Source organism: Carcharhinus amblyrhynchos, chromosome 8 (assembly GCF_965287045.1).
Source record: "Carcharhinus amblyrhynchos chromosome 8, sCarAmb.v2.hapA, whole genome shotgun sequence".
NCBI lineage: Eukaryota > Metazoa > Chordata > Chondrichthyes > Carcharhiniformes > Carcharhinidae > Carcharhinus > Carcharhinus amblyrhynchos.
In genome coordinates, this window is record NC_137331.1 from 42,132,399 (window position 1) to 42,158,180 (window position 25,782).

At 41.7% G+C, this 25,782-nt stretch overlaps 1 protein-coding gene across 3 annotated transcripts in view; it reads left to right on the forward strand.

The window, feature by feature from the left end:
• Positions 1-25,782, forward strand: part of mrpl13 (mitochondrial ribosomal protein L13) — a 102,779-nt gene that overhangs the window by 25,556 nt on the left and 51,441 nt on the right. For all 3 annotated transcript variants that reach the window (XM_080194850.1, XM_080194852.1, XM_080194851.1), the window contains exons 3-5: positions 11,179-11,272; positions 14,006-14,066; positions 20,652-20,738. In XM_080194850.1, coding sequence (XP_080050976.1) covers positions 11,179-11,272; positions 14,006-14,066; positions 20,652-20,738 — 242 coding nt within the window. The remainder of the gene's footprint in view (positions 1-11,178; positions 11,273-14,005; positions 14,067-20,651; positions 20,739-25,782) is intronic.

Here is a 25,782-nt window from a genome sequence, read left to right on the forward strand (position 1 = left end):
GGGCTATTTGTGACAAGGCAAAATAATTCAACTGGATCATTGAATCCCTACATTGCAGAAGGAAGCCATTTGGCCCATTGAGTTTGCACTGACTCTCTGACAGAGCACCTTACCCAGGCCATATCTCTGTAATCCCACATATTTTCCCTACCAATCCCCCAACCCACACATCTTTAGACACTAAGGGGCAATTTAGCATGGCCAATCTACCTAACCTGCACATCTTTGCAATGTCGGAGGAAACCCACGCAGACACGGGGAGAACATGCAAACTCCACACAGTCACCTGAGGCCAGAATTGAACCCAGGTCTCTGGCGCTGAGGCAGCAGTGCTAACCACTGTGCCATCCTGATCTGCCATTGAAAAAATACAGTTCAATTTAATTAGTTGCAAATAAACCATTCTGTAATGTAGGAGTATTTAATACCTGTTTCATCATTAGGTCCTCTGTTTTTGTGGTGATCCTGAAGTCCCACCATATATTTGAAGGATTGCCTCTATATCCTTCATTCATCACTTATTTAGTGCATAATTGCAACTGATAATTAGGCTAACTGTATGTGCCAACAAACGTTTAACCTGATGCATTTCGCATCTAACACTTCTAATTCGATTCAAACTGCTCTCTCCACAAGTGCCATCTGTATTTTATCAGTGTTGGGTAACTTAAAGCACTCCTTAGCAAGAAAAGGCAGACAACACAAAAGCAGCAAATGTGTACAAGAACTTAGCTTGAAATTGGGATATTCTATACATTTTCAAGCACCCTATTCTAGGAAGGGTATAAAATCAGTTGATGTAGGAAATTAGCAGAGGTTGAGATTGCACAGTGCCTAGCACTGCTTCTTCACAGTGCCAGGGACCTGAACTTGCTTCCAACCTTGGGTGACCATGTGGAGTTTGCATGTTCTCATTATGTCTGCATGGGTTTGCTCCAGATGCTCCTGTTTCCTCCCACAGTCCCAAAATGTGCATGTGCAGGGCCATGCTAAATTACCCCTAAGTGTCCAAATGATGTGTCGGTTAGGTGGATTGACTATGGTAAATGTGTGGGATTACAGGGCAGGGATGGGGGGCTTGGGCAAAATGCTTTTTCAGAGAGTTGGTGCAAACTTGATGGGCTGAATGACCTTGTTTTGCACAGGTGGATTGCTGTTATGAAGAGAAAGCCAAGAAGATTAAGAATTGCTTGATTGTTGTCTTCAAGATTAAGGAAGGTGTATTGTAACAGTTTATTCAAATGAGCAGTGAGACAGCAATGAGAGCTCTCCAACCTAAAAGATTTGAAGAGGAGAGAGTGCCTAAGGAGGTCTGTTCGAAGGAGATCTCCCAGGGTGGAGTGGGGTGAGGTACCAGAGCGACTGGAATATGTGGCTAAGATGTTGAAATCAGCCCAGTGAGGCACAGGGTGTTAGTGGCGATTGGCAGGAATGGGCTTCAGGACTCACTATTTGTGAGGATGTGAACTGCTGTGAGATCCTCCTTTTGGAAGGCCTAAATCTGCAACAACTGTTCAAGTGGGCAGCATACATCTGTTTCACCTGGCTACCTTTCTCTTTCCTGAAATCCATATGCAGCGCCAACTGACTTCTCTGTGGTTTGCAGAAACTTCAATTATTCCAGCCTGGAACTTTCTTTAAAAAACAAAAGGTCCTCATACTCCTGAACTTGAACTCTGTTATGCATCATTTGCCGTTGATTATTTGTCTTGACTTCTTTCTCACAGGAATGTTGGACAGCTTTATACTGGAGAAGAATTACTGTAGTATATGTCTGGTATTATAGCACCTTAGAGTAGACTGATTACTATACAATAATATACAGTGCATTTCAATGTTGGCACAGTTGTAATGAGGAAAGAATGTGAGCCTATTTTGATTCAATACTATTGAGTTCAGTCTTGGGATTTTTTAACGTAGGTATTATATGGCACATCTTCATCCATCGCTCAGGATATTGCAAGGTTTGAAATGTTGAGTGGAGCAACTTTATGTGAACAAAAATACCTTTAATCTTAATCTATACATAGTTTCCTCTTTGTGATTATCTTGATGTATTCCCGATTTAGTCTCAGGGAACCTGAGAGAATAAACAAGTCGTCCAGGAGTCAAAAATGTTGTTAAATTGCCATGCTTTTTACAATCTATTTAGGGAAAATTGGATAAATATTCAAAACTGATGGTGATATAGGGCTATGGGGAAGAGAACAGTATAATGGTATTAGTTTTGGGTTGCTCATTAAAGAGCTGGCATGGATACAAATTCAAAAGGCTGCCTTGGATGCATCGTAAATTTCTACTGTCCCAGTGTGAATTTGGTGGCTATATCCTCCCGATAGCATTTCTTAAAATATAAGCATGCACCTCCTACCATTTAACTCAATTCTCGATTATCCCACTGCTCACTCACTCCCAGATTCTGACTGCCAGAACAGCTGAGATTGGCGGCATAGCTTCATTTTAAACACATGAATGTGCTTTGGCCCACAATCTGTCTGGCACCCGGGGCTGGAAAGTCCTCCATCTTCTGCTTAAAAAAAATGTATTTTAAGAATCCATAATAATGTGGTCATTTCTAATGTCCAGATTTAAGCTGTGATATGAATCTAGACTCACTAGATGCATTTAAGCATATTAAAATATGTTTTTGCTGATGTGCAAGTATTCTGACATTCCACCTCGAGCATGTTTATGTAAATATATACAAGGCCTTTGGGGCTGAAAACAGCTCCTGAATCCTTACCAAATTTGGCCAAGCCTTGCATAATGCTTGTTTATCTGAAGTTGAAACATAATAAACTATTTCTCCAGTTGAAAGGTCTGAGTGTGGCTTATGAAAGCAACTTTTTGAGGGGTACTATTTCTTAGATGTTATAAGGCTTCCTCCTATTGCTGCTGAATAAGCTAATATGTGTGGATAAATCCTAACTTGTCAAATTTTTGACTGTCATATCCAGATGCATATTGAGTGATTGAAATGCAAATCTCGTAGGCTTCACTCTTTACCCTGTTGATTGCTTCTTGGGACGTGGACGACACTGGCACTTTTATTGCCCGTCTTGAGTTGCTCTGAGACAGTGATCCATGTTCTTATGGTGATGGTCCAGCCACAATGCTGCCAGCGAGGAAATTCAAGAATATTCACAAAAATGAGGGAATTGGTGATATTTATCCAACTGCCAATATCTGTGTGGCTTGCAGAATTGCCTGGATGTCATTTTGCTTCCACATAATTGCTGCTCTTGTTCCTGGTGATGGAAGTCATGGGGAGGGAGATGCTGTTAAAGTAAGATTAGTCAGTTGCTGCAGTGCATCCTGTAGATAATACAAACTGCCATCACAGTACGTCGAAGATGGAGGAATTAAACATTGAGTCCAGTGACAAGGCCCCTAGTCAGGCACCTTACTCAGTCCTTCGCAGTATTGAGTTTCTTGAGCACTTATATTGCTGGTTCTTCCCTCTAGGTGATTGATCCATTCAGCTCCTGTCTTGAATGTTGTGGGTGATGAAGAGACTATGGTGGGACAGGTGGTAACTATCCATCACTGTAGCAAGTCTCTGCCCTGTTTTAGTAGCCATGTTGTCAATATGGCTCACTCAGATATAAAAATGTCTTCAGATTTAATATTGGCTTCTTTAATTTTGTCAAAAAATGTAAGAGGTTATAGAACATTTTTGTAGTCCTACCCTGATGTTGTAGGGTTCTGCTCAGAGAACTAAGGCTTGGAGAGATGGAGGCAGCTTTACAAAGAACAAAGAAAATTACAGCGCAGGAACAGGTCCTTCGGCCCTCTAAGCCTGCATCGACCATGCTGCTCGACTTAACTAAAACCCCCTACCCTTCCGGGGACCATATCCCTCTATTCCCACCCTATTCATGTATTTGTCAAGACGCCCCTTAAAGGTCACTACCGTATCTGCTCCCACTACCTCCTCCGACAACAAGTTCCAGGCACCCACCACCCTCTATGTAAAAAAAAATCTGCCTCATATATTTCCTTTAAATTTTGCCCCTTGCTCCTTAAACCTGTGCCCCCTAGTAATTAACTCTTCCACCCTTGGAAAAAGCTTCTGACTATCCACTCTGTCCATGCCCCTCATAATCTTGTAAACTTCTATCAGGTTGCCCCTTAACCTCCGTTGTTCCTGTGGCAACAAGTTTCTACAACCTCTCCTCATAGCTAATGCCCTCCATACCAGGCAACATCCTGGTAAAGTTTGTAAGTTTGCAAATGACACTAAGATTGGTGGATAGTGGACAGTGAAGAAAGTTATCTCCAATTGCAACAGGATCTTGATCAATTGGGCCAGTGGGCTGACGAATGGCAGATGGAGTTTAATTTAGGCAAATGCGAGGTGATGCATTTTGGTAGATTGAACCAGGGCAGGACTTGCTAAGTTAATGGTAGGGCGTTGGGGAGAGTTACAGAACAAAGAGATCTAGAGGTACGTATTCATAGCTCCTTAAAAGTGGAGTCACAGGTAGACAGAGTGGTGAAGAAGGCATTCGGCATACTTGGTTTCATTGGTCAGAACATTAAATACAGGAATTGGGACATCTTGTTGAAGTTGTTCAAGATATTGGTAAGGCCACACTTGGAATATTTTTGTGCAATTCTGGTCACCCTATTACAGAAAGGATATTATTAAACTAGAAAGAGTGCAGAAAAGATTTACTAGGATGCTACCGGGACTTGATGGATTAAATTATAAGGAGAGGCTGGATAGACAGACTTTTTTTCTTTAGAGCGTAGAAGGATGAGGGGTGATCTTATAGAGGTCTATAAAATAATGAGGGGCACAAATCAGCTAGATAGTCAATATCTTTTCCCAAAATTAGGGGAGTCTGAAACTAGAGAGCATAGGTTTAAGATGAGAGGGGAGAGATAAAAAAAGTGTCCAGAGGGGCAATTTTTTCACAGAGGGTGGTGAGTGTCTGGAACAAGTTGCCAGAGGTAATAGTAGAGGCGGGTACAATTTTGTCTTTTAAAAAGCATTTAGACAGTTACGTGGGTATGCTGAGTATAGCGGAATATGGGTCAAATGGGGGCAATTGGGACTAGGTTAGGGGTACTTTTAAAAAAAAGGCAGCATGTACAAGTTGGGCCGAAGGGCCTATTTCCATGCTGTAAACCTCTATGACTCTATGAATCTTTTCTCTACCCTCTCCAAGCCTCCACATCCTTCTGGTAGTGTGGCAACCAGAATTGAATGCTATATTCCAAGTACAGCCTAACTAAGATTCTATAAAGCTGCAACATGACTTGCCAATTTTTAAACTCAGTGCCCCGGCCAATGAAGGCAAGCATGCCAATTGCCTTCTTGACTACCTTCTCCACCTGCATTGCCACTTTCAGTGACCTGTGTATCTATACACCCAGATCCTTCTGCCTATCAATACTCTTAAGGGTTCTGCCATTTACTGTATATTTCCTATTGTTTTAGACCTTCCAAAATGCATTACCTCACATTTGTCTGGATTAAACTCCATCTGCCATATCTTCGCCCAAGTCTCCAACCAATCTATATCCTATATCCTCTGATGGTCCTCATCACTATCCCCAAATCCACCAACCTTTGTGTCGTCCGCAAACTTACTAATCAAACCAGTTACATTTTCCTCCAAATCATTTATGTATATTACAAACTGCAAAGGTTCCAGCACTGATCCCTGAGGAACACAGCTTGTCACAGCCTTCCATTCAGAAACGCACTTTTCCACTGCTACCCCCTGTCTTCTTTGACCGAGCCAGTTCTGTATCCATCTTGTCAGCTCACCTCTGATCCCATGCAACTTCACTTTCTGCACCAGTATGCCATGAGGGATCTTGTCAAAGGCCTTACTGAAGTCCATGTAGAGACTTCCACTGCCGTACCCTCATCATTCATCTTCATCACATCCTCGAAAAACTCGACCAAGTTTGTGAATCATGACCTTCCCTTCACAAAGCCATGTTGCCTCTCACTAATATGTCCACTTATTTCCAAGTGGGAATAAATCCTTTCTTGAAGGATCCTTTCTACTCAGCAAGCGGCTGTGCTATTCCACAACTGTTGCTCAGTGACTGAAATGGGAAGAGTTATATCTCCCATCTCCAACTTGGAGTAAAATAAATCAATTAAAAATGCCTGGAGTTTATCTTCAGGCCTGACGACTCCATTCAAGTACAAGTCATCTGGTGTGGTTCGTTCAAAGATGTTTGACTGGCAGCTTTTTCAATTAGTGTGGTCACCAAAATCTCAGGAGCCTGTCAGATTAGATAACGAGTGTAAGCAATGGATCAATCAGGAAGGGGCACAAATACATTACTGTTCAGCATTGCAGTTATGACAGTTTCTTTTCCTGCTCACTCTGTAAGTCAAACCTTTGTATTACTGCTGCTTGCTTATTCTTTTGCTGATCTAGTTCATGTGTTTGACAGCTAAGCCGATGTCACAGCCTAGTGCAGTGCTGTTGGGAATACTGGGAAAATTGAAGCCATTGTCTGCAATCCCTAACAGAAACTCTATTCCCCAGCCGTCAACTCCATTCCTGTCCTGAAGCTAAATCAGACTGTTTTGAATAGATTTTGATTTGATTTATTGTCACATATATTAACAAATAGTAAAAAATCTTGTTTCTTGTGCACTGCACAGACAAAACATACCATTCATAGAAAAGGAAAGGAGACAGTGCAGAATGTAGTGTTACAGTCATAGCTAGAGTGTAGAGAAAGATCAACTTGATGCAAGGTAAGTCCATTCAAAAGTCTGAGCAGCAGCAGCAGAGAAGAAGCTGTTCTTGAGTCAGTTGGTACATAACCTCAGACTTTTGTATCTTTCTCCTGATAGAAGAAGGCGGAAGAAAGAATGTCTGGGGTACCTGAGGTCCTTAATTATGCTGGCTGCTTTGTTGAGGCAGCGCAAAGTGTAGACAGAATAAATGGATGGAAAGCTAGTTTGTGTGATGAATTGGGCTACATTTAAGACCCTTTGTAGTTCCCTGTGGCCTTGAACGGAGCAGGAACCATATCAAGCTGTGATACAACCAGAAAGAATGCTTTCTATAGTGCATCTGTAAAAGCTGGTGAGTCTTGTAGCTGACATGCCAAATATCCTTAGTCTTCTGAGAAAGTAGAGGCATTGGTGGGCTTTCTTAACTATAATGTTGGCGTGGGGATCAGGACAGGTTTTGGTGATCTGGACACCTAAAAACTTGCTCACAGCCTTGCTGTCATATTTGACCCCATTGTGGGCTTCTGGCCATATATTCACGCATCACTAAGATGGTCTGTTTACACTACTGTAACACCAGGCATATAACCTCCACCTCGGCTCTTCTGCTGCTGAAACCCACCTTCATGCCTTTTGTTATCTCCAAGCCTGAGCATATCCAAGCATTCCTAACCTCTTTAAACTTGGGTAGCAAGAGGTCTGGATGAATAAAGGCAAAATAATGCCACTACTGGAAACTTGAAATAAAAACAGCAAGTGCTGGAGAAATCCTGCAGGTCTGGCAGCATCTATAGAGAGGGAAACAGTGTGAATGTTTTGTGTCCAATATCACTCCTCCTTCAGAACTGAAGAGAGGTAGCAATGTTTTATGCTGTTGACAAAAGAATGGGGAGTGGGAGGGTGGGGGTTGGGGGGGTAGTGGGAGGAGAGGTGAGGGCATGGGGGCTGGAGGTGGGTGGTGGAGAGAATGAAAGGGAAGGTCAGGGATAGGTTAGCAAGTAAGGAAGGTTAAATATGAAAGATCTCAGCAGGTCTGGCAGCATCTGTAAGGAGAGAAAAGAGCTGACATTTCAAGGACAGACAACCCTTTATCAAAGCTTTGTTTCCTCTTTTGGTTTCCGATTCCAGCATCCTAGTAATTTGCTCTTATTAAATATGAAAGATGTCTTGGAACAAAAGGCAAAAGGAGTGGGAATGATTGTCGGAAAGAAACAAAACAGATATGTTTTATATGTACTGTGTTTAAAATATTGGGTGACCTCATATACTAACTCAAATGCTCATCCCTGTGCTTGCTGACCTACATTAACCTCCAGTCAAACAACATCCTGACTTTTAAAAGGATTTCTCATCCCTGTTTTGAAATTTCACCATGGCCTTTCCCCTCCCAATCTCTGTAACCTCATCCAACCCCACAATCGTCCAAGATATCTCTGGCTTCTTGCATTCCCCTGATCTTAATTGCTCCACCATTGATGGCTAATGCTTTCAAATGCTTGGGAGAGGTTAGGACTGTTCTCCTTGGAAAGTAGAAACTGGGAGCCTGAGTAGGCCATTCAGCCTTTCGATCCTGCTCCGCAAGGTAACGTAATAGAAATTTTCAATATGGGGGTTTGGATAGATAAAATCAGTTTCCACTGCTGAGGGGCCAAAAGCAGCAAGCATATATTTCAAAATCATTGGCAAAATATCTAGACAGTAGATGGAGAGAAACATTTTCTCTCGGAAAATTGGGCTGTGGAATACTTGACCTGAAAAGACAGCGACGGTTAATTCCGTAAATAATGTTTAAAGGGAGTTGAACAGTGCTGAAGGATAAGGAACTTTTATAGGGATCTGAAAAAAATGCAAGGGTGCAGGACTAGGTATGATTGCTCCTTTAAAGAGCCAGCATGGGTACATTGGGCCAAATGGTCATGTTCTATGTCGTAAGTCTCCATCATTGAATGAAATACTGAACACTAAGTTTCCTGATAGCAACTGCTATCATAGTGTCTGGCCTTCTAACTGTTCATGTGGCAAGTTGTTATGCAGATGACCAGAAAAAGCCTGGATGGGAATCCGCTCTTTGTGGCCACTGGAGTCCAGCCCACAATGCTCAGCATTTTATACTTTCAAAATTCATGCACATTTCCAAAGCCAAAGAAAGCTCAGATTCAAGGTCATTTTACAGCAGTTTAGCTTGCAGTGGTATTTTCACATCAGCTGAGTTCTTTTCTTTGAATGGTGTTCAGATTGATTTTTTGAACGATTTCCAAAAGCACCTTTTTAACTACATTCTTCTCTGAGAAGAAATCATTTCTAAGTGTCAGTTGCTGTCCTGGTAGGTTATTTCAGGGAAAGGCAAATAGCTATTCATCATTCATGCAGGCACTGTGCCCCCCTGATTGGGACTTATCGCTTTTGATCTGTATTAAACCATTGCAAATTCCTGGAGAAGGTTTTTTTCAAGCATCTGTGTGGAAATGGATTTCCTACTGATTTCGTAAATCCACCCATAAGTCATGAACTAGGTGCAGAATGACTAAACCTGGTGAGCAGGTGTCTGTAAACGTGTCAGTTTTTTTTTCACATGGATAGGAAACACTGCCATTCTAAAGTCAACCCAACACTAACTGCCTCCAGTCCTTTGCTGAGTTTGCTTCTGAACCTGTCAACCAGTACCAGCTGAAATGGCTAATCATATTCAACAAAAGTACAACTAATACCACCTGCCCTGTCAAAGAGGTCTTTCAGTATCCTGCCGGGATAGAGTAACTGAATATGAACATGTGAAAAGTAATTAAAAAGTTGATACTGGAGAATTCGTATGCATTAATATCAAAGCAAAGTTTTATTACTGTGAGTAACCTGTTGGTTTACTGACTGCATCGATACAGTAACAGTCTCTCCTACTCCCAGATTAAATTCTCCTTGTAACTTTGAATCAGAGATTACTGGTTTTATGTTATACTCTAATGGATGAATTGGGACAGCACGGTGGCACAGTAGTTAGCACTGCTGCCTCACAGCTCCAGGGACAGTTTCAATTCCCAGCTTGGGCCACTTTCTGTGTGGAGTCTGCACATTCTCTCCATGTCTGCATGGGTTTCCTCTGGGTTCTCCAGTTTCCCCCCACAGTCCAAAAGATGTGCTGGATCATAGAAACCCTACAGTGCAGAAAGAGGCCGTTGCTGGTTAGCTGCATTGGCCGTGCTAAATTCTCCATCAGTGTACGCGAACAGGTGCCAGAGTGTGACGACTAGGGGATTTTCACAGTAACTTCATTGCAGTATTAATGTAAGACCACTTGTAACTAATAAACAAACTTTATGACTTTTACTTTATGTGGTGGTAATGGTAACCGAGCTTGTTAATGTTTGTCTGCTTAACAGGATTTTCTTTTCATTCATCCTTTCACAGGATGTGTGCCTCACAGGCTAGGGCAGCATTTATAGCCCATCCCTAATTGCCCATGAGAAGATGGATTGGAGCTGCCTCCTTGAAACGTTGCAGTCAAGAGAAACTGCTCCCATGTATCTGCTGCCCTTGCCCTCCTAGATGGGCTTTGGGCTGCATTGTGATTAGCACTGCTGCCTCACAGCACCAGGGACCTGGGTTTGATTCCACTCTTGAGTCACACACTGTGGAGTCTGTACCTTCCTTCTGTTTCTACATGGGTTTCCTCCAGGTGCTCTGGTTTCCTCCCACAGTTCGAAAGATGTCCTGGTTAGGTGCATTAGTTCACGCTATATGCTCCCTCATGTACCTGAGTGGGCACCGGAGTGTGGCGACTAGGAGATTTTCACAGTAACTACATTGCAGTGTTAATGTAAGTCTAGTTGGGACAATAATAACAAATGAAAATGAATGAGATGGTAGAGCTCATGGGCTTGGGAAGTGCTGGTGAAGGAGCCTTTGTGAGTCACTACAGTGCATCTTGAAGATGGGTACATACAGCTTCCACTGTGCATCAGTGGTGGAGGCAGTGAATGTTTAATCTGATAGTTATCAGTGTTCATAATGCAGCTACTTAATTACAATTAAAACTAACAAACTAAGCTCTTGAGTTTGGCTGGCATCAGAATATTCAACCTGGTTGTACCAGTAGCAGCAAAATGACTGATTATTTACCCTCAGGAAATCCTTTGTAATACAAGCACAACCTTTTCCGTGAAATTCACAGCTCCAAATTGCTGCGGTTTTTAGCAGTCTCAGTTTGAATTTTTTTTAATTTTCTCAAAGGCCAAATTAAATATGTCTCCCTTTTCTCAGAACATCTGCTGACTTTCTGTAGAGGAATTTTTGGGCAAATAATCGACACTGCACAGAGCCAAACTTTTGTTTTGATGCCAGCAATGTGTCTTAATCGCGATCTTTGCAAAATGCTTCTGTCTCTGTTTTTTTTCCCCTTTGGCCTGTAGAAGAAAATGACAATTAGAATGGCTGTTTCCAACTAAACAACCAACTGAACTTACTTTTAGGTGATTGCGGAGACCATGTCGTAGTGGTAAATACGAGGCATATTGCATTCTCTGGAAATAAGTGGGAACAGAAGGTGTACTCCTCTCACAGTGGGTGAGTAGAAAATTAGTAAAACCAGATAAAGGTTGTAACTTATAGCTTATTTATTTCACGTCAGATCATAGAATGGTTATAGCTCAGTGGGAGGCCACTTGGTCCATCATACTTGTTCCAGCTCGCAGCACCAGCAGTTGAGTTAGTTCCACTCTCCTCCCTGTGCCTCAAGGCCTTGCAAGTGTTTTCTTTTTCAGAAGTTTGTTTATAGAATCATAGAACGCTACAGTGCAGAAAAAGGCCCTTCGGCCCATCGAGTCTGCACTGACCACAATCCCACCCAGGCCCTATCCCCATACCCCTACATATTTTACCCACTAATCCCTTTAACCTACGCATCTCGGGACACTAAGGAGCAGTTCTAGCATGGCTAATCAACCTAACCCACACATCTTTGGACTGTGGGAGGAAACCAGAGCATCTGGAGGAAACCCACGCAGACATGAGGAGAACATGCAAACTCCACACAGACAGTGACCCAAACCAGAATCGAACCCAGGTCCCTGGAGTTGTGAAGCAACAGTGCTAACCACTGTGCTACCGTGCCCCCCTATTGTTCAGGTAATTTTCCAACTCCCTTTCGAAAGCCGCAGTTGAATCTACCTGCACCACATAAATTTCTGTGCAGTTACCCAAGAAAATTCCGCTGTGTTTTCTTCCTCATGTAACCCTGCGATTTTTGAAACTCAAGGTTGGCACCAGCTGCCTTTCTTCATGTGGCTCCTACTTTGAACCTTGATCGCATCTCCTTTTTGAAGAAGCCCAGTCCATCACACAAACCCTCCCATCATTGACTCCGTCTACACTTCCCACTGTCTTGGAAAAGCAAGCAGCATGGTCAAGGACTCCACACATCCCAGATGTTCTCTCTTCCGCCTTCTTTCATCGGGAAAACGGTATAAAAATCTGAGATCATGTGTCAGTTGACTTAAGAACAACTTCCTCCCGGCTGCCATCAGGCTTTTGAATGGACCTACCTTACATTAAGCTGATCTTTCTTTACACCATAGATATAACTGGAACCCATAGGACATTAATTAACCTGCGAAAAAGTTTTTTTTTTAAATCATGATCTCTGCAGCTTTCACAGTCAGTGTTTGTCAGCTCATAGCCTTAACTGATGTTATTATGGCACTGGTTTGTGTGGAGATGTCCTTTTACTGCTATTTAAATGGGGGGATTTATTTTTACTGTGATGTTTGTAACCCTACATCGTTAGGAAAGAAACGACTGGTCGGCAGGTTAGGTAACAGGATTTCTTTCATATTCAGTTTGAGCTGTTGTTTAGTTAAGTTTTAGAAGGGACAGCAAGCTGAAAAGAGGTGTTTTCTCTCTCTCTTCCTGTTGTTTTGGAAATACTGCTGGTGATCTGAAAGTAAGGTCTTGCCTTTCTGAAGGGGGGGAATCTTCTATTGGTGGTTTGTCTAGAGTCCCTGATATTTTGGGAAGTGGTTGTAATTTCAAACTGCACTGCGTCTATCCAGAGAACTTCATCCAAAAGACTCAATTCCAGTTTCACGTGAGTTTTAGTCTATGCTGCATTAAACCTATTTGAAGAGTCTTGTTTTTAGGATTGGTTTAACATAAGAACATAAGAAATAGGAGCAGGAGTAGGCCATCTAGCCCTTCGAGCCTGCCCCGCCATTCAATAAGATCATGGCTGATCTGTCGTGGCTCAGTTCTACATTCCCGCCCTCTCCCCATAACCCTTAATCCCCTCGCTTATCAAAAACCCATCAACCCGCGTCTTAAAAATATTTAGCGAGGCAGCCTCCACCACTTCAACGGGCAGAGAATTCCAGAGATTCACCACCCTTTGAGTGAAGAAGTTCCTCCTCAACTCCGTTCTAAACCACCTTTAATTGAAACAACTCCTATATTCGTTAAGGGTTATATATTATCATGGTTATTTTGGTGTTGTTTGCAATTGATAGAAGTTATTGCTAATATTCTTACTTTATATGTTAACTATATTCTTAAATAAACTTTGTTTGATAAAAGCTCCCTAATGGGTCATTTGAATCTGAAGTGAAACATATGCTTATCTTAGCCAAATTCAAGATGCAAAACTCATGATCCAGGCGGGCTTCATAAAACACTTAGGAGTTTCTGACCTGAACCATAGCACACTATATTTTACATCCTCTCCTTCCTTCCTTTCTCCCCTACGTAATATATGAACGGTATGCTTTGTCAGTATAGCATGCAAGAAACAATATTCTTCACTGTGTACTAATAAATGTGATGATGGAAATATGACAATGTGATGGTGGCACAGTGGTTAACACTGCTGCCTCACCACACCAGGGTCTTGGGTTCGACTCTGCTGTCAGGTCACTATCTTTCTGGAGTTTGCACATTCTCCCTGTGTCTGTGTGGGTTTCTTCCCACAAGCCAAAGATGTGCAGCTTAGGTTGTTTGGCCATGCTAAATTGCCCCTTACTGTTAGGGGGACTAGCTAGGCTAAATAGATGTGGTTAAGGGGAAAGAATCTGGGTGGGATTGTAGTTGGTATAGACTTGATGGACCAAATGGCCTTCTGCACTGTAGGATTCTGTGATCTATGAAATCAAAGTCTAAATGAATGGTCTTAATTAATATTGTTAAATACATGAAAATTGAAACATTTTCAAGGATTGCCAAAATCATGGTAATTAATTTGGGCTAATATTAATAGCTAAAATGCCAGAATGGAGTACGTTGGAAATTTGAAAGTGCCAATTTTAATTTCAGATATCCTGGTGGATTCAAGCAAGTGACAGCTGCCCAGCTGCACCAAAAGGACCCAACGGCAGTGAGTACATGGATATTTTCTTCAGTTCGGCTGTGGTCTTATTAAATGGCAAAGCAGGCTGAAGGGGCCAAATGGCCTAATCCTACTTTTGTTTATACCTTTGTTTGTAGATTCTATAATACATTTTATTCTTTAAATTGATGTATAACGTTACTTCATTCATAAGATAATGAGGCAATGCTGCCTGTGCTTTGAAGAAGAATCAACTGGAAGCATTAACTCGGTTCTCTCTCCACAGACGCTGCCCAGTCTTGCTGAGCTTTTCCAGCGTTTTGGTTTAATTTAAGATTTTGAGTATTGGTAGCATTTTGCTTTTATTTTGGTATCATCAGTCCATTACTTTTAAAAGAGTTATGCAACCAGACAAAAAAATGTGGCACTGTATAAAGTGTAGCTTGAAAAAAAATGTTTTGAGAACTACAACGATCCTGTACCCTAAAGAGCTGATATATACATGTATATAAGAGCTCTATCGAATGGCCTGCGGATAAAATACATGGTGTAGTTTGATTCTGAATCATACAAACAAGGGACTTCCAGATGTGGCCTGTGCCAAATTAGCCAGTTAACTGGTGGAGTTAAGTTGAGAAATGGGTTAAGGAGAAATAAAATGGGCTGGCACTTCTGCTCCTGATTGCAATTCAGAAATGTCCTCCGCTGGAGCTATAGATGTGTGGATTTCAATTAATTAAAAAATTGGCCTGGAATCTGGTGTCAGTCGAGGTCAGGTTGCCAGCCAACGCTCTGTGCAGGCTCACGTTCCAAGAATGCACTTGGGACAATATATGTTAATGTCTTGGACAAGGAGAGTGAATGCACTATTGCCATGTTTGCAGATGACACAAGATAGGTGGGGGACACAAGTGGTGGGTTTGGTACGAAGGGCCTACAGAGGGATATTGGCAGGTTAACCGAGTGTTCAAAAACGTGATGGAATATAATGTAGGAAAATGTGAAATTATTAGCTAGAAAGAATAAAGGAGCTGAATATTATTTAAATGAAGAAAGCTGCAGCTTTGGGGGTCCCTGTGCATAAATCACAAAAAGTTAGCGTGCAAGTTCAGCCGATAATATGGAAGACAGTTGGAATGTTGGCTTTATATCAGAGGGAATGGAGTATAAAAATAGGCAACTCTTGCTATAATTATACAATTAACTAGTTAGACCACTTCTAGAATACTGTGGACAGTTTTGGTCCCCTTATCTCAGAAAAAATGTACTGACATTGGAGGCAGTCCAAAAAAGGTTCATTAGGTCAACCCTGGGAATGGAGGGATTTTCTTGTGAGGAGAGGTTGAGTAGGTTGGGCCTGTGCTCATTGGAGTTGAGAAGAATGAGAGGCAACCTTATTAAGACATATCGGATTCTCAGGGGGTTTGACAGGGTGGATGCTTGTGGGAGGGTCTAAGACCAGAGGACATCATCTCAGAGTAAGGGGCCACCCATTTAAGACAGATGAGGAGGAATTTCTTCTCAAGAGTGGAGTAATTCTATTGAACTCTTTACCACAGAGAGCTGTAGAAACTGGATCACTGAGTATGTTCAAGGCTGAAATAGAGAGATTTTTAATCAGTAAGGAATCAAGGGTTATGGTGATAAGGCAGGAAAGTGGAGTTGAGGATTATTACTTCAGATCAGCCATGATCTCATTGAACAGTGGAGCAGGCTTGATGGGTCGAATGGCATACTTCTGCTCCTACATCTTATGGGGATGGTGTACGAAGCATTGCTTTTGTTTATTGGAACATGAATATATAAGGCAGCCAGTTAGCCTCTTGAGTCCATTATGTCAGGCATCGACACTATGGCTGATCTGTAACAACTCCAAGAGTGGGATTTTATGGCCTTGTTTGTCCCAAAACTGTAAAATCCCGTCCGAGGTCAATGGATCCTTCCATTGTCAGCCCCTTGCCTGCTCCAATTCCCATGACGAATGGAGTGGTAAAATTCCAGCCCATATGTCTTTGCTCTATATCACTTTGCTTAATACAAATCCATCAATCTCAGTTTTAAAATTAACCATTGATCCAGCACCGATTGCCATTTGCAGAGAAGAGAATTGCAAACTTCTACCATCCTTTGTATATTAAAATGTTTCTTAACTTCACCCTTGAAAGGTTTAGCTTTAATTTTGACACTATGTCCCTCGTCCTAGACTCCAAACTAGTGGAAATAGTTGCTGTCTATCTATGCTACCTGCTTTCCTTAATATCCTGAAAACTTCAATGAAATCACCCCTTAACCCTTTTGAAATGCAGGGAATGAATGTGTATTCTGATCTGAGTCACTGCCTTCACGAGGAGACCAGTAAGGATAACTGGAATAAAAAAAGAAGGGAAAGGGAATTAAGTGTTGCTGTTAAAACTGTTCCCTTTAACTGATACAGAACAATGCAAGAAGCTTACGAAACACACCTGCATCCAAATAAAAGTGAAAGAAAATGAGATGAATTGCACTTGCACCCTTACTCAAACTGAGCCAAGAACTGAAAAAACACCTAAGGAGTTGTGTTAAAACCATTGAAACAACTTGGTCATAGCACTGAGGAGAAATTGGATAGACATTTGTCATATCATTTTTGGTACACAGTGAAAGACCTTCAGTGTAAGCGTAGCAGTGAGGTAACAGTGTCACTTATTTATTTATTATGCACATATTTACATCTTGATAGCTGAAAAACCATCCCATGTGATGGCTTTAATCTGTGCAGTGTATGTTAAAGCCCTCGGCTTGTAATTTGGAATTGGGCACCTGGGTGCGCTGTTTCCTCATATCTGTCACTGCATCATAGAGAAAAAATTCTTCAAGGGTCATTTATTTTGCAAGCACCCTGTTCTTCACTTTGACACAAGTTATAAAGCGGTGATTTAACCACAACGGGAAAACACTTGGCAGCTAATGCTGCATGACTCACATTGTCCTGTGTGTATAAGAAAGAGACTGAAGCATTAAATACCGATGCAGTCCATGCCCACATGCTACAAGGCCTGGACAGCATTCAGGCTTGGTCTGAGAAGTAGCAAGTAATATTTGCACCACCAAGTGCCAGGCAATGCCAAACTCCAACCATCTCCCCTTGACTTTCAAAGGCGTTCTCATTGCTGAATGGCCCTGTCTACCGCCAAGATCTTGGGAGTTACCATTAACCACATACTGAACTGGACCAGCCACATAAATACAATGGCTGGAAAAGCAAATTGGGGTTGGAAATCTGCAGCAAGTAACTCAACTGATTCCCAAAGTCTGTTCACCATCTACAGCTCCAACAACACTCAAAGCTTGACACTTAATCACCTACCAGCGCGCGCACGGTGGCAGCAGTGTGTATTATATACAAGATGTATGGCAGCTACTTCTTTGACAGCAACTTCCAATCCCACGACTCGATCATCTGGAAAAACAAGGGCAGTAGACCCATGGGAGCGCTGCCACTTGCAAGTTCCCCTCCAAGCCACGCACCATCCAGACTTGGAATTACATCAGCCGTTCCTTCGCTGTTACTGGCTCAAAAAATCCTGGGATTCCTCACCAGCTCTGAATGTACCTGTCCCAGATCAATTGTAGTAGTTCGAAAAGGGGACTTATCACCACCTTCTCAAAGGCAACAAGGAATGGGCATGGAAAACAAATGCCTCAACCGCAATAGTCACATCCCATGACATGCTTTTGATAGCATCATTCACAACCTAAAGATATCCCAAAGCACGGTACAGCAATGAAGTACTGTTACTACATAACCACCGTTATGATGTTGGAATCCTGGTAGCCAACCTGCCCATAGTGAAGCCCTACAAAAACACTAATTAGATAACCAAGTAATCAGTTTTATTTTAGTGATGTTGTTTGAGGGGTAAATGTTGATTAGAGAACCTGTTCTGTTCCTCTTTTGAATTGTGACATGGAATCTTCTATTTTTATCTAGGAGGGAAGATAGGGACTTTGTTTTAACATCTCATCTGAATGACAGTACCTCCAATAGTTCAGCAGTCCCTCAGTACAGTACTGCTAGGTTGTGATGTTTTGTTTTAGGAAGATCATCTGCTCTTAACCACAGTACGAGTTTCACTTCTGTTTCAGTGGAAGTTCGTCCCTCACATTTGAAATTCACTAAGGCACGAAGGCTGCATTTGTTAAGGCGGGGATTCTCTGGCTATTCGCTCCCCGTCACCGTTGCCAGAGGACGGAGAACTTGGTGCTCAGCCAAATCTCCATTCACTGCAGTGGGACAGGAAAATCCTGGCTGCGAGCTAGATCGGAGAATCCAACTCAATGTCTCTTTTATGTATGTTTCTCTGGAAGTTTGTGGGAAGGTTGTGCCAAGACAGGATACATCAGTACCAAAAATGTTGCCAGTGACATTATAAAATCTAAAAATAAGTGACTTGGCCTAACTTGACTCGGTTGGTGTAAAAGACTTCCCAAAAGTAACTGTGCAGCACCAAATAATTATTACTTTTCTTTTAAAATCTGTAATGATTCAAAATGCAAGATACAAGGAGCTCCTAAAGGCCTAATAGTTTGATGTAAAACAACACTTGTTGGACTCTGGCTCACTGATTTCACCCATCTTGTCTTATAATAAGTTGACTGTGAATTGGGTAACATTGCTGGTCACTGGCAGGAGGCGATAAACCCTCTCCTTTTCAATAACTCCATATAGTTGACAGTTGTAAAAAGCTTGCAAGATTAAAATGCTTAAAGAAAGAGACAGAGATACGTTTAATTTTCAATTATGTTATGCGTTTTAATTAAAAATCCTCTCGGTGTCTTCAGTACTATTACAAAAGAGAAATATTTCAATGTACTGGAACCACTCAGCTGATCAACATCGGTGCCGTGACAGGTGGGTTAATATTTCAACACCAGACATTAAATCGTCTGTTCATTCTGTAGATGCTAACTGACCTGCTGAGTGTTTCCAACGTCTGTTTGTTCTTGTTTCATTCCCTGAAAGTGCTCTGTGAAGCTGAAACTGAACAATTGCTGGGGAAATATGTGCACTGTCGATCTTTTCTAGTTACTCATGCTGGAACTTGTAGTTTGTATTTTTCTCAGTCTCTTGAAGCATTTATTTGTAGCCCTACCCTGGCTCTGTTCTTACTCTCCAACTCTATGGCGAATTAAACTCTTGCTAATCCTATTATTATTCCAGCTGAGTGTGCTTTTGGGTATATGGCAACATTGAACTCGCGTCAAACCATTGGAGGCTTCATCAGCTCTGTGTCTTGCACTTTTAATCATTATATATTCTTAAGCAAAAATAAGAGAAAAGAAATGTAATAATTATGTAGTGCCCCATACAATTACTTTTGGGAAGTCTCCTAAATCAAAGCAGTCACTTCATTCAGGCACTTGTTTCTAGATTATAGTAATTGAGCTTGGAATGTAATTTTTTTTTGATAAGTAACCATTTATTGTACACATGTTCCGTTAAATCAATGTCCTTTTCTCGAGTCTGAAACACCACAAGAAAGATTGTTGAGGCTTTTTTAATATACGTGCAATAAGTTGACAGAAACACAATCCCATGAAGCTATTAAAACTTGCAAAAGAGAGTGTGCAGCTTTTGATATATTAGTTAACAAGATGTGGGAGACTGAATTCCTCTTTATCATATGCTGGCATGAGCAAGATGGGACATTTTACCAAAGGATGATTATTAGTAAGGCCACACTTGGAATACTGTGTACAGTTCTGGTCACCCTATTACAGATCGGATATTATTAAGAGTACAGAAAAGATTAATAAAGATGCTACTGAGACTAGGTGGTTTGAGTTATAAAGAGAGGCTGGGCAGACTGAGACTTTTTACCCTGGAGTGGAGGAGGCTAAGGGGTGATGTTATAGAGTTCTATAAAATAATGAGGGGCACAGATCGGCTAGAAAGTCAATATCTTTCCCCAAAGGTAGGGGAATCTAAAACTAGAGGTCATAGGTTTAAGGTGAGAGGGGAGAGATGCAAAAGGATCCAGTGGGGCAATTTTTTTCACCCAGAGGGTGGTGAGTGTCTGGAACAGAAGTAGTAATAGAGGGGGGTACAATTTTGTCTTTTAAAAGCATTTAGACAGTTATATGGGTAAGATGGATATAGAGGGATATGGGCCAAATGTGGGCAATTGAGACTAGTTTAGTGATTTTAAAAACTGGGCAGCATGGACAAGTTGGGCCAAAGGACCTGTTTCCATGCTGTAAACCTCCATGACTCTGATAGTGCAAACATAGCCTTGTTAAAACTGTTAGATTTGTATTCTTTTCAAAAATCTCTTTACAGGTGCTTGCACCCTTGCTTGTATCTAGCTTTAGATTCACTGTTATCTTTCTATGTGAAATCTTGTACGTTCATATAATCTGACTGAAAAACACACTGAAACATTTAATCACGTGATCTGAATGGAGACTGATTCCGTCTAACATTGTTATATCCAAATGCAGCAAAGTTTGGGATAGCATTCTGTTCACTTGAGCAAACTTGTTCTTGAATACTCTTGACCTTGTGATATATCTTTTATAAGTTTTGGTAAATCTTGTCCCAAAGGTTATTATGAAGAATCTGGTAAAAGTTTCAGTGGAGTATTTTTGTTACAGATTGTAAAGTTGGCTATCTATGGTATGCTGCCACGGAACTTGCTTCGAAGAACCATGATGCAAAGGTTGCATCTCTTCCCAGATGAGGTACGTGTTACCAGCATCAATTTTATTTTCACTATTAAACATCCATATTCAGCTGAGTATGTTTCTTGTGACAATCTTGCCTCAGTTGGGAGTAATTATACGTTCCCATTAGAGTCAAACCACCAATTCTGCTGAGCTGGCTGCCCTGAGCTAATTGACACATCTTAGACTTTTACAAGCCTCTTGATTAAAAGAAAATCCAGGCGTTTGCGAGGATTTTTAGTCCATTTATAAACAAAGAACAACACAGCCCTTCGGCCCAACGAGCCCGCGCCGCCGTCCCACTGTCTCAGTGTCCTATTCATGATTTTAGTCTATGCCTAATGTGCATAATTTATATTGCAACCCTGCCTTTGAAGGCTCAGCTGATAGAAACTGAAAGGAGTAACATGTCTCGGAGAGCAGAGGGTTGCTAGCAGTGTGTGTAACTGATGGCTTGTACACATCTTCCTCTGACATTGGAGGGTTGGAGTCACCCCTGTGATGGAAAACATACGCTAATGCTTGTGAGAAGTGCTTTAATACCATGTCAGTCATTTTTGAGGAGTTGCAATTTTTTTAAAGAAAGTATGCAGTGCAGTTCTAATGCTGATGCCATCCAGCTGGCCTGTTTAAACAAGTGAATTCATTTCATGGTCAACCACGGACAGTTCCACAACACATGCAGTAGAGGATAAAAAGCAGTCTGCCCCGGCATTGCAGGGACAGCCCACCCAGCAAGAAGCTGATTTGATTTATTATTGTCACGTGTATTAGTACATGATGTATATAGAAACATAGAAGCAGGGAAGTTGTTTCCACTGGCAGGTGAAACTTAGAACTAAGGGGCAAAGCCTCAAAATAAGGGGGAGCAAATTTAAGACTGAGTTGAGAAGAAACTTCTTCACCCAAGGGGTTGTGAATCTCTGGAATTTCCTGCCCAGTGAAGCAGTTGAATGGTTTTAAGGCAAGGATAGATACGTTTTTGAACAGTAAAGGAATTAAGGTTGATGGTGAGCGGGCGGGTAAATGGAGTTGAGTCCATGAAAAGATCAGCCATGATCTTATTGAATGACAGAGCAGGCTTAAGGGGCCAGATGGCCTACTCCTGTTCCTATGTTCTCATGTGGCAATGCTGGCGTTAGACTGGGGTGGACACAATAAGAAGCCTCACAACACCAGGTTAAAGTCCACAAGTTTATTTGGTAGCACAAGCTTTCAAAGCGCTGCCTCTTCACTGACCTGCTGAAGTGGCAGTGCTCCGAAAGCTCACGCTACCAAATAACCCTGTTGGACTTTAACCTGGTATTGTGCGTCTTCTTATTGTGTATTAGTATATAGTGAAAAGTATTGTTTCTTGAGCGCTTTACAAAACAAAACCGTTCACAGAGAAGGAAAGGAGCAGGTACAGAATGTAGTGTTACAGTCATAGCTAGGTTGTAGTGAAAGATCAACAACTGGGAGAAGGCAGGAGAATGGGGATGAGAATCATATCAGCCATGATTGAATAGCGGAGCAGACTCGATGGGCCTTGTGCCTAATTCTGCTCCTGTATCTTATGGTCTTAATATAAAGTAGGTCCATTCAAAAGTCTGACAGCAGCAGGGAAGAAGCTGTTCTTGAGTCGGTTGGTACGTGACCTCAGACTTTTGTAACTTTTTCCCGACGGAAGAAGGTAGAAGAGAGAATGTCTGGGTTGCATGGGGTCCTTGATCATGCTGGCTGCTTTGCCGAGGCAATGGGAAGTGTAGACAGAGTCAATGGATGAGAGGCTGGTTTGCATGATGGACTGGGCTATGTTCGCAACCTTTTGTAGTTACTTGCTGTCTTGGTCGGAGAGGGAGCCATGCCAAGATGGGATATATTTGTAAAGGATACTTTCCATGGTGCATCTGTAAAAATTGGTGAGAGATGCTGAATTTCCTTAGCCTTCTGAGAAAGTCGATTTTCCATTCTGTTCTATTGCAAACTGGTTTGAGCTCAACAAGGGTCCACCCTTCCTGTCAGCAAATTTCAGCAGCTTTGAGGTTTGTTGACCCTTTGACTGAGGGGACATGTGGAGGCTCGCACTTGCATTTGTTTGAAGAAAGGAATAAGTCAGAAACAAACTTAGAAACAATTGGTCTTCATTTCCTTTATTGCATTCCAGTGCATAGGACATCTTTTACCGAGCGCTCCTTCTGAAAATATTCTGTAATTGAAAACATGTATAAATGTCCTTCACTGGAAAAGAACTTCAGAATTGAGTGGACCTACTGTAAAAAAAAACATATGATTTTTATTTCCATGAACAGTTAAAGCATTCAAATTTCCACTGATATTATTGATGGGATATATTCTGTTGCCTGTTAAAATTTTTTACATTTGTATATATTTTGAATTAGCCTGAATTACTCCCACGGGTCCAGATAGTTGCAACCTGGTGCTTTGTGTATGCATACACAATTTGTTTTTTTTTCCAAAGTGCAGTTGTGATTGTATTTAACTGGCAGGGGAGTCAGCGATCAGGCAGGCTGATCTCCCAGGCTAAGGGAGAGTCAACAATCAGAGTAGCCGATGAGGTTTAACCGAAGTGTCACCTGATGCAATTTTTCAAACCCATCTTGGCCTTTTGACTAAGGTGAAGTGTCAGATCGAACCCAAGATGGGTTCAATGCATCATCTTGTCAATTTGCATCTTGTCTCTCTTGTGGGGACCATGAATTGGATTAATTGGAATTTGAATTTGGATTGACTAAAAAAAAATTGAAAAAAAATTGTCAAATAGTGGCTATTGCAAACCCTGTAAAAATTGATAACTTTTTAAAAAAGTTATGAACCCCACCAGTGACCAGCACCAAGAATCGCACAACATTTCACATTTCAAGACTTTTGCAACCACAGACTAAAATCAACATTGACTAAACATTATTTAGTGGATAGGTAATAAACTAAACTAAAGAAAAGATTTTTCCTGGTATCTTAACCAAAGGCCCCATGCCATATTGATACGTTGCACCCTGGTCACCCTATTATAGAAAGTATGTTAGTAAACTAGAAAGCGCGTAGAACAAATTTACTAGGATGCTGCCGGGACTTGATGAGTAAAAGGAGAGACTGGATAAACTGGACTTCTTTCTCTGAAGAGTAGAAGGCTGAGAGGTGATCTTATAGAGGTTTATAGAATAATGAGGGGCATTAGCTAGATAGTTAATATCTTTTCCCAAAGGTAGGGGAGTCTAAAAGTAGAGGACATAGGTTCATGGTGAGAAGGGAGAGATACAGAAGGGTCTAGAGGGGCAACTTTTTCACATACAGGGTGGTAAGTGTCTGGAACAAGCTGCCAGAGCTAATAGTAGAGGCTGATACAATTTTGTCTTTTAATGAGCATTTAGACAGTTACATGGGTATAGAGGGATATGGGCCAAACGCAGGCAATTGGGACTAGCTTAGGGGGCTTATATATAAAAAAAAAGGCAGCATGGACAAGTTGGGCCGAAAGGCCTGTTTCCATGCGGTAAACCTCTATGACTCAATTACACCATACCCTGGGCATGGTGGCACAGTGGTTAGCACGACTGCCTCACAGCGCCAGAGATCCAGGTTTGATTCCCAGCTTTCGTCACTGTGCGAAGTCTGCACGTTCTCCCCTTGTCTGCATGAGTTTCCTCTGGGTGTCCTGGTTTCCTCCCACAGTCCAAAAGATGTGCTGTTAGTTGCATTGGCCATGCTAAATTCTTCCTCAATGTATCTGGACAGGTGCCAGAGTGTGGCAACTAGGGGATTTTCACAGTAACTTCATTGCAGTGCTAATGTAAGCCTACTCGTGACACTAATAAATAAATTTTAAACAAAAACTTTAAAATCTCTCAGCAGAAATGTAGCTTTTGTGAAGTCTTAGGCTGTGCACAGCTTTAACAGGTTTTCCTCACTTTGCTCCATCCGGGTGAATCTTCCCATGACCTTTTAAACAAAATCCCCTTTATTCAGTTTTCTGAGCATAATTGAGCAAAATTCCAGTAGCAAGGCAACCTCTGGCAACTCCTTGCTCCTTAACTTTGCACAAGTTGTATTTCATTGAACAGTACTTCCTGAACAGTACTCTGCTTTCTGGTTAACCTGGAAACCTTTCTTTTCCTCTGCTGGGCAGCATGGCCTCCTTCCCGAGTGTCTCTGTGACTGACTCTGAGAGTTTGAGTTTTTGCACAGCAAGGCCAGCCTCCTCCTCCCTTGTGTCAAAACCTGCAGCTTATTTCAAAAATTTTGACTGGGCCACTGTCCTCCTGTGGTAGTCAGGCAAGATAGGCTTTTCTCTGGGCAGATTTCATAGGTCATCTTTCCCCTCTCCAAACAACTCTCATTCTACCTTGAGTTTTACCAACTTTTGCAGATGCACCATAGAAAGCATTCTTTTTGGTTGTGTCACAGCTTGGTATGGCTCCTGCTCTGCCCAAGACTGCAAGGAACTACAAAAGATCTTGAATGTAGCCCAGTCCATCACGCAAACCAGCCTCCCACCCATTGACTCTGTCTATATTTTCTGCTGTCTCAGCAAAGCAGCCAGCATAATTAAGGACCCCATGCACCCTGGACATTCTCCCTTTCACCTGAGGATGAAAAAGATACAAAAGTCTGAGGTCACATACCAACCGACTCAAACAGCTTCTCCCCTGCTGCTGTCAGACTTTTGAATGGACTTACCTTGCATTAAGTTGATCTTTCTCTACATCCTAGCTATGACTGTAACATTACATTCTGTACTCTTTCGTTTCCGCATCTATGAATGGTATGCTTTGCATAGCATGCAAGAAACAATACTTTTCACTGTATGTTAATACATGTGACAATAAATTAAAGTTAAAGAGTACAATATAAAACATCACCTTTATAAAAGTGCCATTGCTGCACTTTTATAACAATATCATGCCGCCTTAAAGGTCCCTGGAGAGATTTCAGAAAGGAGCAAGGATGATTCAAAGATTTGCAGTTTGAGATTTTTGAGGAGAGCTGAAGTTGTTATGGAAGAGAGACATGATCGTAGGATGGCTTACATCCATCAGAGAGAGCAGACAGAACTTGGGTTTAA